The 14,649-nt window shown below is 41.1% G+C and overlaps 1 protein-coding gene across 1 annotated transcript in view; it reads right to left on the bottom strand.

Annotated features, from left to right (window-relative positions):
• gabra2a (gamma-aminobutyric acid type A receptor subunit alpha2a) overlaps positions 1–14,649 on the bottom strand; it is a 36,815-nt gene that overhangs the window by 2,486 nt on the left and 19,680 nt on the right. The window contains exons 5-9 of the mRNA XM_034135260.1: positions 12,842–13,062; positions 11,591–11,673; positions 10,647–10,790; positions 7,618–7,770; positions 199–401 (exon numbers count right to left, since the gene is read on the bottom strand). Coding sequence (XP_033991151.1) covers positions 199–401; positions 7,618–7,770; positions 10,647–10,790; positions 11,591–11,673; positions 12,842–13,062 — 804 coding nt within the window. The remainder of the gene's footprint in view (positions 1–198; positions 402–7,617; positions 7,771–10,646; positions 10,791–11,590; positions 11,674–12,841; positions 13,063–14,649) is intronic.

Below are 14,649 nucleotides of genomic sequence, written 5' to 3'. Positions count from 1 at the left end.
CATACAGTGGTTGTCTGATTGGTTGTGTGTTGAAGGGTCGTTGGCCATTTTTTGAACTTTGAGAATGTCAGCCCGATCCATTTTGCCGCTGATCATGTGAAGGTAGTTTTTGAGCCAACATAACCAAATGATGATGAAGGAATGAAGACTGCTAATGGCCTTACTGATGGACCCAGAAGAGAAACGGGACAGCTCTACCTTCTCGTTGATGATGGTCTTCCCGTCCCAGGCCCACCCCCGCTTGGTGAAGTAGTTGACGGTAGCAAATTCAATGAGTGCAGAGAAGACGAAGGCATAGCAGACGGCGATGAACCAGTCCATGGCTGTAGCATAGGCCACCTTCGGCAGTGAGTTACGGGCACTGATACTCAGGGTGGTCATTGTGAGGACTGTAGTTACACCTGGGAAGAGAGGGCAAAGCATAGAGGAAAATTAAATATTCAGCATCAAAAAATATATTTAGTAAAAGGCAAATTTAGATTTATTGTTCATATGAAAGCTCCCTTTGGCGTTAGCATGTGCTGAAGGTTTGTTTTGTTGCGTTCCTGGTCTGGGTGGAGCTCCGGCTAACATTGAACACCTCACTGTTTACTGCAGATGTCTTTTCCAGATGGTGTACACTAGGACCATGTGTCCACATTGGGTATTTTCTGGCAGAAATGTGCTGGAAGCGTTTCATCAAAAGACGTTCCCAATGCTTTTTTATGAAATGTTTGTATGAAAACGATGTCTTGACAACCTGACACCTCTTTTGTAAGACAGAATAACATTGCCCCCTTGACTTTTATTGGCTACTTTGTTGTATTTTCAACATTAGCTCCAACCAGAAGATTCTTGCTCTCACACTTTGAATGATCGAGCTTCACTGCTCAGTCTGGTATCCGTACAGCGAGAAGAAGCGGAGGATCCGCATACGGAGATAAAAGATGCTCGGCAGCAACATTGAGCGTCTATGTTATGGTAGTTTCTGTCTGACAGCCATTGCCCAAAAACAATCATCTCCTTAAAATTCTGCAGTGACATCACCAGCCATTTTCAGAATAGTTGTAATACTTTCAACTGCATGTGCATCATGCACTCACTCCTCTTTGGAACCAATTGAAAAAAGATGCTGTCACTCAGAAAAAGTCCCTATGTGGAGACAGGCAGAGGTGGCAAAAGTACACACTCTCTTACTTAAAGGTAGGTTAGGTAAGAATGGAGAAACCAGCTCGAGTGCGCTAGAATTTGAAAGTATACAACCGGAAAAAATCTGCCCCTTCCTTCAGACTTCCTCACAGAGCCCCTCCTCCAACACACACGGACGCGCACATGACCAATGAGGGCACGAGATAAGTTTGTGCACAGATGGAAGGCTGACAGGCAGGTAGGCCATCCAGTTATTTTAGCCGGGCCGGGTCAGATGATTGGTCGTGCTTTTTACAGCGCCACGGCTTCCACAGATGATATTTTTTTTATGTATTTATTGTCAAAGCATTTAATGTATTCATTGCTATCGGGATGTTAAGAGCATTCCATGGAATATAACAAAAAGTGGAAGTAGAAGTACAGATACTTGTGTAAAAAAAGACTTTGGTAAAAGTAGAAGTAGGCTGATTCAACTTTTTACTTAAGTAAAAGTACAAAAGTACAGTCTCTGAAATGTACTCACAGTAAAAAGTAACTTTTAAACTGGCTGTTTTTGTGCAAAGCTAACTGAACCTTACATCATATTAATATAATATAGTATTAATATAAGTCAAAAGGAGCTTCATTTCAACTTTTATTACTGCCATTCTGAATGTATTCAGCGTGAACAACAAAAACAAAGTACCTGTATTTGCTGTCGCAAAACATTGTAGATGGGTTACTTTGCCTTAATATAGGCCTAAACAAATAAAACAAAAATGATTATAGTGCATTCGCCACGAATCATTTTGCGGCCACAACTTCAAACATCTCCCTTAAGTAAGGCCATGGATGTGGGATGTCTTGCTGGTGGTCTGAATGATCTGCACATAATGGCTCGTCTTCTCTACGTGTTATTGTCACATTCATTTAGTTTTAAATCAGTCTTGATGTCGGGGAAGGCCCACAATGATGCAAAATAAAAATAATTGATAATTCACCTCACATGCATTAAAACTAAAGTAACGAGCCTGTTTTGAAAATGTAAGAAGTAGAAAGTACAGATATTTGTGTTAAAATGTAGGGAGTGAAAGTAAATAAGTACTTAAGTAAAGTACAGATACCTGAAAAATCTACTTAAGTTCAGTAACGAAGTATTCTACTTTGTTACTTCCCACCTCTGGGGACAGGCCCAAGCCTTCTACATTGCTTTGTTTCTTTAATCTTGCGTCCAAGTTAGCTGTCAGTTTGTTTTGCGATAGTTGGTCATAACACCAGCAATTTGTAGATTCTGAGGGGCAAAACTCTGTATGTATGAAACCTTAAAATGATGACCTTTGAAGGTTGTGTCTCCAAAAAGTAATTAGCATGTATGGAACGCATACAGAAAATAAATAAGACACTGATCAATGCAGGTGAACTCATTTGTGATTTGATGTCTCTGATGCTAGGACCTTGCAAAATTACCTCAAGTCACAAAATGCCTTCCACACGACCTTTCCTGCTGCCCTGTTGGTCACAATAGATTAGGACTGGCTTTATTTGCGTGCATTATGCTGCGTGGATAACTGCAAACAGAGCATTATGTCAGCCGCAGACAGCTGCCTGACATTTAACCAAACAGGAAGTCAGAGCGCAGCTGTGGGTCCACTCTCCTCGGCCTGATGAGCCTGTTGAGGCCTCACTGCAGCGTGACCCTGTTCTGAGGTTCTGCCTGCGTCGGCCTGATAAACGAGTCAGCACGAGCTCACAGTAACGAATCAGGAGGGAGACCTGGCAGAGAAGAGCTGCAGTTCTGGGGCCTCATTTATAAACGGTGCGTATGCTCAAAAGATGGCGTACGCCAGTTTCTACGCACTGTTTGCGATTTATAAAAAACGAACTTGACGGGAAAATGTGCGGCCCTCCACGCAAACTCTGACCCATGCGTATGCACTAAGCACACAAACGGGAGAGAGGAGAAACTGCGACACCGTTGGCAGAAGAAAGAATGGAGAGAAATATGTGGAAATAATACCATAAATAAAATGTTCCCTCTCATTTATCATATATGAAGAATTCATTTTCACAAATGGATTAAAGCCAATCTTAAAATGATTAAACAAATGCCTGTTTGAGACTCCTCGGTGCACACAAAAACATAACTTGGAGAAATAAATAAATGTTATTGATCACCCCTCGATGATGTTCTCTTGTTAAGAAATGTATTCTCATAAATGATGCGGTAAACAGAAGGACAGAATTACTTTAAACTGACGCCGTTTAGCTTTTCTATAGGTTGTAGAGATACGAGCATGGTTTTATATACTATCATGTTTAATCGTGTTTTATGCCGTTTGCCAAGACTTGATAAGTCGCTCGTAAAACACAGCAGGTATGGAAACTAAGAACACCATATGTGGTAAATTGTACAGCTAATATAACAACACATTGTATTTCCTTTAACTGGTGGATTATGGATATATAGTTGCTGATCGACAGCTGGAACACAAACCACCAAATACAACAAAATAATTCAGATCCAGTCGTCATGACTCTACTCCGGAGGGATTCCCCGATCATTTCTTACAGTTTCTCATCAAGGGGGGGTCTCCTGTCCCCGGTACAAACACACTGCCTGAGGAAGGTTATGTGTATTTTGTTTCTCATTAACTTTTTTCGGACCACTTATTTATTTATTTTGGTGACGATCCGACCTCCATGCTGCTACTCTGGTTCAAACTGCATCCACCAAACAATATGATTCATAGGCAAATATGGGCGTTACGTGAAGCCCGCAAAAGCTGCGCCGCATTTCGAGTTGATTGTGATTTATAAAGGGAAACCGGCGTAGGATGTGCCGTACGCAAGTCCTGCGCCGGTACGCAGTCTTTTATGAATCGTAAAATGTCGGTGCGTATTTATTTGCTTTGTCCTACGTAAGCAACCTTCCCACGCCAATCCTACGCAAGGCTTTATAAATGAGGCCCCAGGTGAGGAGAGGAGTTGGTTTGTGTTGGGGAAACATTTGCTGCTGGTTCACCACACTGCCAATGCCTGTGTTTGGATGTGAATGTGATCAGCCTTTTTTTCCCCAGGCTTCAACATGCTCATCTACATTTACTGATACCTTCTCTGTATTCATAGCAACCTGTGTGTTTGGCATGCCCAGAACACACTGGGCAGAGCACTGATGCTAAGCTAAATTAGCCACCTAATTTTTCTTTAATATTACTTTTTTTGCATTTTGTTTTCTTAATACAGCTGAAGATAGACAGGAAATGAGTAAAGAGACCTGACGACATGAAGCAAAGGGTTGCTGTCAAAGTAACACAACAAATTGAGGTACTGCGGGTATTTCATCCCAGGGTCTGAACTGTTCGCTTAGCACAGCCCTTTGGCTCTTAATAAGTTACAAATTCCCCCTGCACTCACGATTCAATTAACCTGCATTTATTTTTGTTTAACTAAATGTATATAGGGCATGGGCGTAATTTGGGGGGAATTCTTTTTTATAATAAACACATTTGAAAAGTGGTTCACCAAAGTTCACCCCAAAAGTCAAACAATGGTAAGTTTTGCTACATGTTGTAATCCTTGATGCACTGTTTTAAAGGAAAAGGGTGAAATGTTTTAACCAGGGCTGCCAACACTCACGCATTGAGCGTGAGAGTCACGCAATTAACACATATCTCACGCACTCACGCCACACATGCCTTTCCTCACGCTAAGTTTTCGTTCACAACAAATGTATATAAATATAAAAATAAAGTGAAGGAACAGCAAACCGAGCGGTCTACGAAATGAGACGGTCAGGCTTACGAAGGACTTCCTGTTTGCGTCACCTGACACCCGCGGTCCGTAGCACTGCCGCCTAGCAACCTGGACAGCGTCACGCATTGTGATTGGCTGTACGGTATTTGCACACTGATTGGATGTAACGAGGGTATACCGGGGGTCTGAGCAAAGACGAAGGAGAAGGAGGATGAGAAGAATAAGAAAAGGTAAGGAGAATATATTATAAGATATTTTCGCGCCACAGGTAAAGTAAAAATATTTTCAAGAATACAGTTTAAAAGGTGAGTGATTTGTAAAATATCCATAAAGAAAAAGAAAATCTGTTTAAAGTTGTGTTTCATATGGGTGTTGAGAGATGTATCCTTAAATTCATTTTGCTCTCAAAGTGCACCAGATTGATGCATTTAACTTCAATATTTAAAAAAAAAATCTTCCCGGGGGAGCATGCCCCTGGACCCCCCTGGAGGAGGTGAGGACCACCCCCACTTATAAAATATCACTTTACCTCTGCTTACACCTATATGCCATTTTATATGCTGTGAGCTGATGATCGAGCCTTCATTGTAAGAGTCGCGGGTACACTGTGTATGTGCGTATTCCACTGTAGCGCCCGGTACATTAATGGGAAACCCGTTTGTACTTGTTCAATACATTTGTAACACTACACATGGACGTTTCTTTTTTCGGTTCACCAAAAAAAAAAAATCTCACTCCAAGCTGAACTCAAATGTTGGCAGCCCTGTTTTAACACTGCAAGGTTTATGGAAAGAGATACAATCTGACCTGGGGTTATTTGTCACTCTTTCACAAAACCCCTTTCAGTGTGACTGTTTGTTCTAATAGGCGTGGCGCAGTGGATAGAGCCTTGGTATGGGGATCAGATGGTCACAGGTTCAAACCCCACTGCAGTCAGCATGTCGTTGTGTCCCTGAGACACTTCACGCCAAATTGCTCCTGTGGGGATTGCCCACAGTATTGAGTATGTAAGTCGCTTTGGATAAAAGCGTCTAACAAGTAACATGTAATGTAATAGTGTTTAATAGCAGGTACCTGATCCAGGGGGTGTTTTAGGACCTGCATGTGTTTATAGTTGCTCTCTTGTAACTCCTTCAGAGCTCTGTTGCTCACTTATTAGAAGGAGCCATGCTCGCAATCATTTCAGATCTTTAAAAAGGGTACTATATAAATGTTTTGTTTGTGAATCCATTAAAACCTGTTAAGCCCTGAGCCTGTTTTCCAGGCCTCAGGCTCGAAAATGACATTCCCAGAACAAATGACCATAACTACACTTCTAAAAGGGGAAAATTAATAATCTTTTTTCTCAAAGCAATGATAAACCTGTGAGTTGGATGTAGAAAAGTCAGAATCAATATAGATTTTTTTATTTTAAAGTAAATTCAGATTGAACATAATAAAAAAATGTAAATGATTGTGTCCGTCCAAAAAAAACACATTACTTATTGTGAAAACCACCCTTGAATGATGGGATAGTAGACTAAAAGCTTTAGTAATCCAAACTATAACATATAATAAGTACCCTGTATCAAGATTGATGCAAAACAAGTAAAATCTGACCTTTTTAGAGAGATTTAGCACAACAAACCCACTTCTGGGGTCATTTGGGTGGATTTGACCTATCTCTGGCCCCCCTTGGTCGATTTTGATGATTGACATCTCTTTTTAACCGCTAGAGCCAATGGAATCGAGGGAAAGTTCCACATACACACACAGGTTACCAAATAAGGAGTGAGAGTGACGCATAGCAAAAACCGGAGCTGTGACACACTCTGGTGGCTACCATTAGCAGCTAATATTTATTCTCCGATTTTTGCATAAAAATTAAATTATGGATTATCAATACTTTTTTCAAAGTGACAGACACATTGGATTAACCTATGGATTAACCTTCAGCCGCGTTTTTCTCATTTTAATGCCATTGAACACGACTTTTGATCAGAATAACAGCTAAGGTGAGCACATCTCCGTGTTTTGCTACCTAAAGCTACGTCGTGTGATGTCTATATTTGCTTGCCCTGTCGCAAGTTCTGATCGCTCAGTGATGATACTTATATTTCTAGAATCTGTGGAATCTCAGCTTGCTAGCAAAGCTTGTTTGTGCAGATCCAATAAGTATATCGCTCGATTTATACCTAGAGTTTTGTGCTAAGTGCGTTAGCATGTTTTCGCTCAGGGCTCATTTAGACCCTTCTTGTGAGACTTGTGTTTTGTTTCGGTAAAAATGGTTCGTATCATCAGTTAGCTGAGTTTCTTCCTGTTAGGATGGTATGACACATTCATAGTTTTTTAAATATTAAGAAGCCCTGAGACACAGTGTCGTGAAAAAAAAAAAAAAAAGAGACCCGCCGAGGGGGTCGTTGGGGCTTAACAGGTAAGTCACTCATCACTCTCTGAGTTGCTCCAATACATGCCTGCATATTCCTGCTGGAATACTTGGTAACATATTTTTGTAATCTTCCTGATTATTACAAAAAGTATGTATGTTTTGGCACCATACATTGTGCTGCTAGTGTAATAACATGCATTCAATTTCATTATTGGCTTCCCTATGTTATTTATCTTTAATATTAAGAGTTTTTTGTTATTTACTGTTGGGTTAAAGATGGAATCATGTGACGTCTGAAAGAGTATAATGATACATTTACTGTATCATACAGCCATGCTTAACATTTATTTTCTTTCTCTTTCTATGACATGTGAATATGAACCACTCACCAAAGACCGTCCTGGCAGGCACGGACTCTCTGTTGAGCCAGAAGGAGACCTGAGACAGGATGACGGTCATGATGCAGGGCAGATACGTCTGGATCACAAAGTATCCGATCTTCCTCTTCAGGTGGAATTGAGCCGTCATCACCGTGTACTCACCTGAGGAGAGAGGGTCAACTGAGTGGGGACGCTCACACACATAAGACACACCTGGGTAGTATTAGTAGACTGATAAAAGGTGGCATAAATAAGGTATGCATGGCATTATATTCATGTTAAGACATACATACACATTTTACTGTGTTTTTTTGGAAACTTTTAAATTAGTACATTGCAGAGGTGGGACCAAGTCATTGTTTTGCAAGTCCGAGTCAAGTCTCAAGTCTTTGCGCTCAAGTCCGAGTCAAGTCTCAAGTCTTTGCGCTCAAGTCCAAGTCAAGCTCAAGTCAGGATGGGCAAGTTCAAGTCAAGTCCAAGTCCTAAACTTTGACAAAACGAGTCTTAAACAAGTCATTATGTGCTTTTCAACAAATGTAATGACATCGATCAACAGAATAATACTTAATAATCAAACTGCTCTTTATTAGTCACATTAATCATTTAATAATCCATTTTCTCTCTGCTGGTAAAGTAACGTGTTTTTCTTCTATTGTAAGAGGGATCAGTAAGGTAAGGCTACCGTGACGGTTTGATTCAGAAGGAGTTTAATGGATAAGATCCCTGATGTTGAGGTGACCAGAATGTTTATTTCCACTGTGTACAACATGTTATAAGGGACCCACAATCTATCTTTATGCAAGGGATAATGTGCAGCGAGGCGGTCTCATGGGGAAAAGAACACCTGAATCTAGATCCCTCTGTAGGTGGTACTTTAACTATATTTTGATGCTAATACTTTTGTACTTTTACTTGTAACATTTTGAATGCAGGACTTTTTATTGTAACAGAGTATTCATACACTCTGGTACTGTTACTCAAGTACAAGATCTGAACTTCTCCCACCTCTGACAATAAATCCTGAGTGGTTACCAAAAAAAACCCTGCGCTGAAGGTTATTTTCATTTTACAAATCCTGCACTCAACTTTGCTTTCTCCAATATCATTGAAATGCAGCCAGATGCTGCTTCTTTTTTCGGTTTTCGCTCATTTCTTGACTTTTTCCGACGCGCTTGCATTTAAATCCGGCTCCCCGTCGCTCTGTGTAGCTGGCCTGTACCACTACACCTGCTGTCTTTGGAGCGTCTGCCCCCCACCCTTCTTTCACATAATGGTATGATCCTAGTGTGTCCTCGCATATGATTGGCCGCATGGTGGCTCAGCAAAATAAAGTCCCGCCCCTGCCTGCATGGATTCTCAGCAAGAGTTGCAGCGGCTGAAGATTCTGCTCTCCTCACGGCAGCTCGCGATCGGCGTGTTGGAGACCCCTGAATTAAATTATCAAGTCACCTCAAGTCAGAGGGCTCAAGTCCAAGTCAAGTCCCGAGTCATTGGTGTTCAAGTCCAAGTCGAGTCGCAAGTCTTTTGTGATTTTGTCAAGTCGAGTCCAAAGTCATCAAATTGGTAACTCGAGTCTGACTCGAGTCCAAGTCATGTGACTCGAGTCCACACCTCTGGTACATTGTGAATACTAGAAATTCATGAATCTTGACGGTGTATCGCTGTCTCAAATAGCACACGGCTCAAAACAGCTAATGTTTGTACAGAAGTATGCAAATGTGTTGTGTGCAGTGTAGGAATATAAGAAAGTACATTAAATATTTAAAAAAAGTATAATCTTGAAGTTTTTTAATTTTATGCTACTTTTTACATCTTCATTTTAGAAGTCAGTGTTGTACTTTTAACTCCACTACATGTAGTACTTTTACTTTTAGTATATTTTGATGCTTTTGATGTATTTGTTATGAATACTTTTGTACTTTCAGTTCAAATTTGGATTTGGAGTATTGTTACAATTAGGTACTGTATTTTAATATACATCTGAGAAAACCCCTAATTGTGTGTGTGTGTGTGTGTGTGTGTTTTAAAGTGGGCTTTGATCACTCACTGTGTTTTCTTAAATGTATCTCTCTGTGTGTTTAAGTCACTGTTTTCTGCCCCTGTGATGCTGTGAGCTGTGAGCTGCTGCTGCTCTGTATTCCCTTTACACTCCTCTACTTCCTCCAGGCTGAGGATAACAACAACTTCAAAGAGTAGTGAAGTGAGAGTACTTAATGCCATAAAACACATACATTAGAGAAAGATATTCTCAACTGAGACAGAGTACTACCTTTACTCCATTGTCTGCTTGTCGCTCTTGATGCTGTTTTTTCTTCCCCTAGCTTTAATAAAATGTTGTGTTCCCTATGCTCTATTCCTGATAGCATTCGTGTTCCTATTTGATCTTCAATGTATCAAGTTCCCTCGATAGCTTTTGCCAGTTCTAGTTCGGCATGTATGCATCTACACCTGAACATCAGTGAGAGCACCTGGAGATGGCTCTAGGGCAGTGTTTCCGGCCTAAGCTCCATCACTCATATTAAAATGATAATACATTGTACTTACCAAGCGCTTTTACAAGTGCTCTAAGGTGCTTTACAAAGATTACAAAAAACAAAAAGAGGTCACACAACAACATTTAACACTAGGACACAACATTAATCACACATTAAAAGCTAATCTAAAAAGGTGAGTTTTTGTCAACAGTCACTAGTACACTATAGCGTGTTTGGCAATGTGAGGTGGATTAATTTAATTTAAGATAAAATAAGATGTATTTTATTAATCACAATTTCGGAAACATTTTTAACAATAAAGTACAATTATATTCAAAAGCAGCCAAAGAAGTAGACAGCAGAGTATTGGGTCCGCATTAGACTGTCTATAGGTGTTGGGAAATGTGATATCGCCGCCGAAGGTATGCATGTACAGTCTGAAGCAGCCACTTAGACGACCACATGGATATCGGCAAATTAGATATTTGGGCAGACCTTGTAATGTGTCCAGGCACTGGTATGGTACTTCTGTTTGTCGGACTGAAGTTAGTGCATGCTGCTCACCAGTGCTGGATTTAATGGTCTGATTGCCCGCCGTCTGGCCCACCAAGTCGTACTGGTTGAGTCTGGATCTTTCAGCCGCCACGTCCACTGAGTGGGTGGCATTATGAGTCCAGATGTAAGTCACCTCTGTCTTAGTGTAGGCATCTAATGCACAGAGCAAGGAGACATTGAACACAAGCCAAAAAACCGTTATGACATCATAAAGTGGCCAAAATCTGATCAGCTCATTTTAAACCAGGGGTGTCAAACTCAATTTTATCTCGGGCCACATTAGCATCATGGTTGCACTCAAGGGACAGTTTTATATATAAGACTATAAAAAAAAGTCAAATTCTGAGAAACAAAAGTCAAATTTGAGATGCATTATGGGACATGTAGTTTATGGGCAACGTGCTTCTGTAAAGCGGCATGTAACCGTATAATAAACATATTATATTCTTTGCAAGCTCTTGTGGGGCCACATAAAATGAAGTCACGGGCTGGATTTGGCCCCCGGGCCTTGAGTTTGACACCCCTGGTTTAAACCAAAGTGTGATATTAAAAATGTGATGTTTATTGTAGATTTCTAGAATGGCTTTGGGACGCTTATGATTTTGAAGCAAACATTGAAATGCTTGGATTTCCACTGTATTGTAGCGTAGAAAATGTAATCATTACTGCTATAAAGACAAAGGCAGTAAATGAAGCGTTATGCTTCTTGGTGTCAAATCTTGATGTTTGAACACAGTGTGAATGAGTTACCACTGCCTCTCGATTGGGGACATGTTTTTTGTTGCAATGAGGATAAGGAGATGGTGTGGATTCTGGGCATCTGCAATAAACATCCAAAACTGCATAGACTGTGGATGTATTATGAACAATATCTGGCCATACCCTGCATACTGCTCCTTTTAAATGATGCAAAGGTTAAGGATGCACAGTGTGGATGATGTGCACACACTTACAGCTGCCAAACTTCAGAGGACAGGAGTGGGAGTCCATTGGGAAGTCCTCAAGGTGCATGGGGCACTCAGCTTGAACCGTTAACCTAAACACACAAATATGGATACAGAAATAACAGTTTTGATCTGCTTGGTTTATTGCTGCACAGAGGCATAAAGAGACGATGTCTTCCCTACAACACTTGATTCTCTTCCTAACAAAAGTATAGGGTGTCAAAAGATACAGCTCAGAGGTCTTGACAAATTCTTCCCATAAAATGTGAGGTAGCAAGCTTGCTGCGCACTATGGATTTTGTTTTGTATTCTATTTGAAGGTGCTGGTAAAGACACCTCTGCTTTGTTTTGAAGTCCCCTTTATTACCCAATCCTTTTTGTCAACTGTAAGTATGAGTTATTGTGTTGTTGCTGTGGCCTGAACACTATGACCATAAAGTCCCATCAGGGAGTCAAATGTAATCTAAAATCCAGAGTAGAATAATAGTATCTCAACAGTTTTATTAGCTATATCATAGTTGTGATTTATTAAATAGAGTGTAGATGATGCACTCTGGTTTATAAGGCACAGAACAAAGTGTCCGCATGTGTATATTGCTAAAACCAACTGCTACTGCTATCCATAGAGTCACTTTATCTATGGCGATGTCGGTCACTGGAAGACAAACAAATCACTACAGCTATTGGATCGATTGCCATGAAATTGGGTCTATTACTAGGAGGACATTTAATGACTTAATATAAAATGTTTCATCAGGAAAGAAAACATACATTGGTCCAACACTGTTCATGATTTATGTTTTTCATAGTTCACATTAACTGAGAGGGTTAGTTTACATTTTTTTCCATTATAATTAATAGTTACCTGTAAAAATATGTTTTTGTTACTTTTGGGTTACCTTAATGTCAAATGCTGTGAAATGAAACACATGAGCAGATACTAAATCAATTAAAAATAAATAAATAATAAAATAATAATAAAATCTGAGCTGACAGGAAATGCTGTTTTAGTTTAACACACACAGTTAAGCTCACACACTATTTTATGAACATATAGGTTCACCTGCTGAATTAAAAACAGAACAAATGAAGCAAAGAAAGTGAAAACCATAAAGCAGATTCAGGCAGCAAACAAATGCTTATACCCATAGAAAATGTATCTTTGCTTGTCTGGATTGCGTTATCGGATGTTGAACGACTTAATCTTTGTGTTCTATTTAGCCATTACTATATTATCACTGGATTGTTAGAGCCGCCTACCTCATAGTGTAGAGCAAGGTTCCGTCCTCCATGATCCTCAGCAGCTTGTTGGGCATGGTCATGTTGTGGGCGACAGATTTCTTGCCGTTGTGGAAGAACGTGTCAGGCGTCCAGATCTTACTGGCCATCAGGTTGTTTAGAGGCAGAATGTTCATCGGTCCGTGGAACTTTAATCGCTCATCCTTCCAACTCTGGCGGAAGAAAACATCAATGGTGTACTCCTGAGGGAGAGAAAGAGAGACAGAGCAGGGTGAGATGAGGCAGCACAGCTGTAGCTCATCAATGATGTCCTGTTTGGTTAGCTTCAAGCAGTTAGCAAGAGATGCCACTGGGCCACAGGTGTAGCGCCATGACTCTGGCACTGGAACCAATACTAACCAAAACTCAGAGGTGCAACTGGTCACTAGTATTGGTCTGCATTCCTGTATGTTACTATGGAGTTATCTGTAATGAGTCAAAGGCAAAGTCAAAGTCAGCTTTATTGTCAAGAATTCTACATGTTGTTCATCCAGAAATCTCGAAATATCGTTTCCCGCAGTCCTACAGTGTGACATATATACATCAAACAAAAAACAAAAAGGGCCTAGATAAACATGGTATACATTAAACAAAACAAAGGGCCTAGATAACCGGGGTATACAGTTTAAAATGTTAATAATATATTTAAGTGTTCAAAGTACAGTTTCAGTGCAGTAGCAGCGGAGATGGGCAGAAAAGTGACTGGTGCTGGAAGAGGGAAGTTGGGTGTGTGTGTGTGTGTGTGTGTGTGTGTGTGCGTGTGTGTGTGTGTGTGTGTGTGTGTGTGTGTGTGTGTGTGTGTGTGTGTGTGCATGTGCGTGTGCGTGTGTGTGTGTGTGTGTGTGTGTGGGGGGGGGGGGTTGGGTTAGAGTCCAGGACCATTTGGGGCAGGGGAGAAAGGTCGGAGGCAGGGTGGAGAGTTCAGGGGAGAGATGTCAGAGAAAGGGGGAGGGAGGGGAGAGAGTTCAGCATCCTGACCGGCTGGTGGAGGAAGCTGTTGCCCAGCCTGGAGGTGCGCGAGCTGAGGCTGAGGAACCTTCTTCCTGAAGGCAGGAGGCTGAAGAGGCTGTTGGAGGGGTGGGTGGAGTCACCCACAATGCTGAGTGCTTTGCGGGTGAGGCGGGTGTTGTATATGTCCTGTAGTGAGGGGAGTGAGGCACCGATGATCCTCTGGGCAGAGTTCACTATCCGCTGCAGGCTCTTGCGGTCGGCGGCGGTGCAGCTTCCGAACCACAGCATGATACAGCTGCTGAGGATGCTCTCGGTGGCGCCTCGGTAGAAGGACAGCATGATGGGGGGGTGATGCTCCGGCTCGCTTGAGCTTCCGGATGAAGTACAGGCGCTGCTGGGCTTTCCTCGCTAGTGCGGTGGTGTTGTTTTTCCAGGTGAGGTCATCAGTCAGGGATGCAAACTCATCAGGTATGAAAAAGGTGACAAGGATCCGAGCCCCCGACCCCACAGAATATCGGCTTTAAAATGAGGAATAACAGGATTTTAGCAGTCAGAACAACTAAAGCAGTTAATAATAACAGAAACGCCAAAGAGTCACATCTAATAGAAATGTATAAAAGCATTTATTTGAATTGTGTAGCAGTCAGTTTATAATTTTGGCAGCACTGTTGAGCATTGTGAAAATGTATTTTCATGCCTCTGTGCAAGGCTTACTCTTTCTATCTTTATAGCCAGTGGTGTAAAGTAACTAAGTTCATAAACTCAACAAGTACTATACTTGGGTACAATTTTGAGATACTTGTACTTTATTTAAGTATTTCAATATTTTGCTACTTTGT

The sequence above is a fragment of the Trematomus bernacchii genome, unplaced genomic scaffold (genome assembly GCF_902827165.1).
Source record: "Trematomus bernacchii unplaced genomic scaffold, fTreBer1.1, whole genome shotgun sequence".
NCBI lineage: Eukaryota > Metazoa > Chordata > Actinopteri > Perciformes > Nototheniidae > Trematomus > Trematomus bernacchii.
This window is presented reverse-complemented; position numbering and strand designations above follow the sequence as displayed.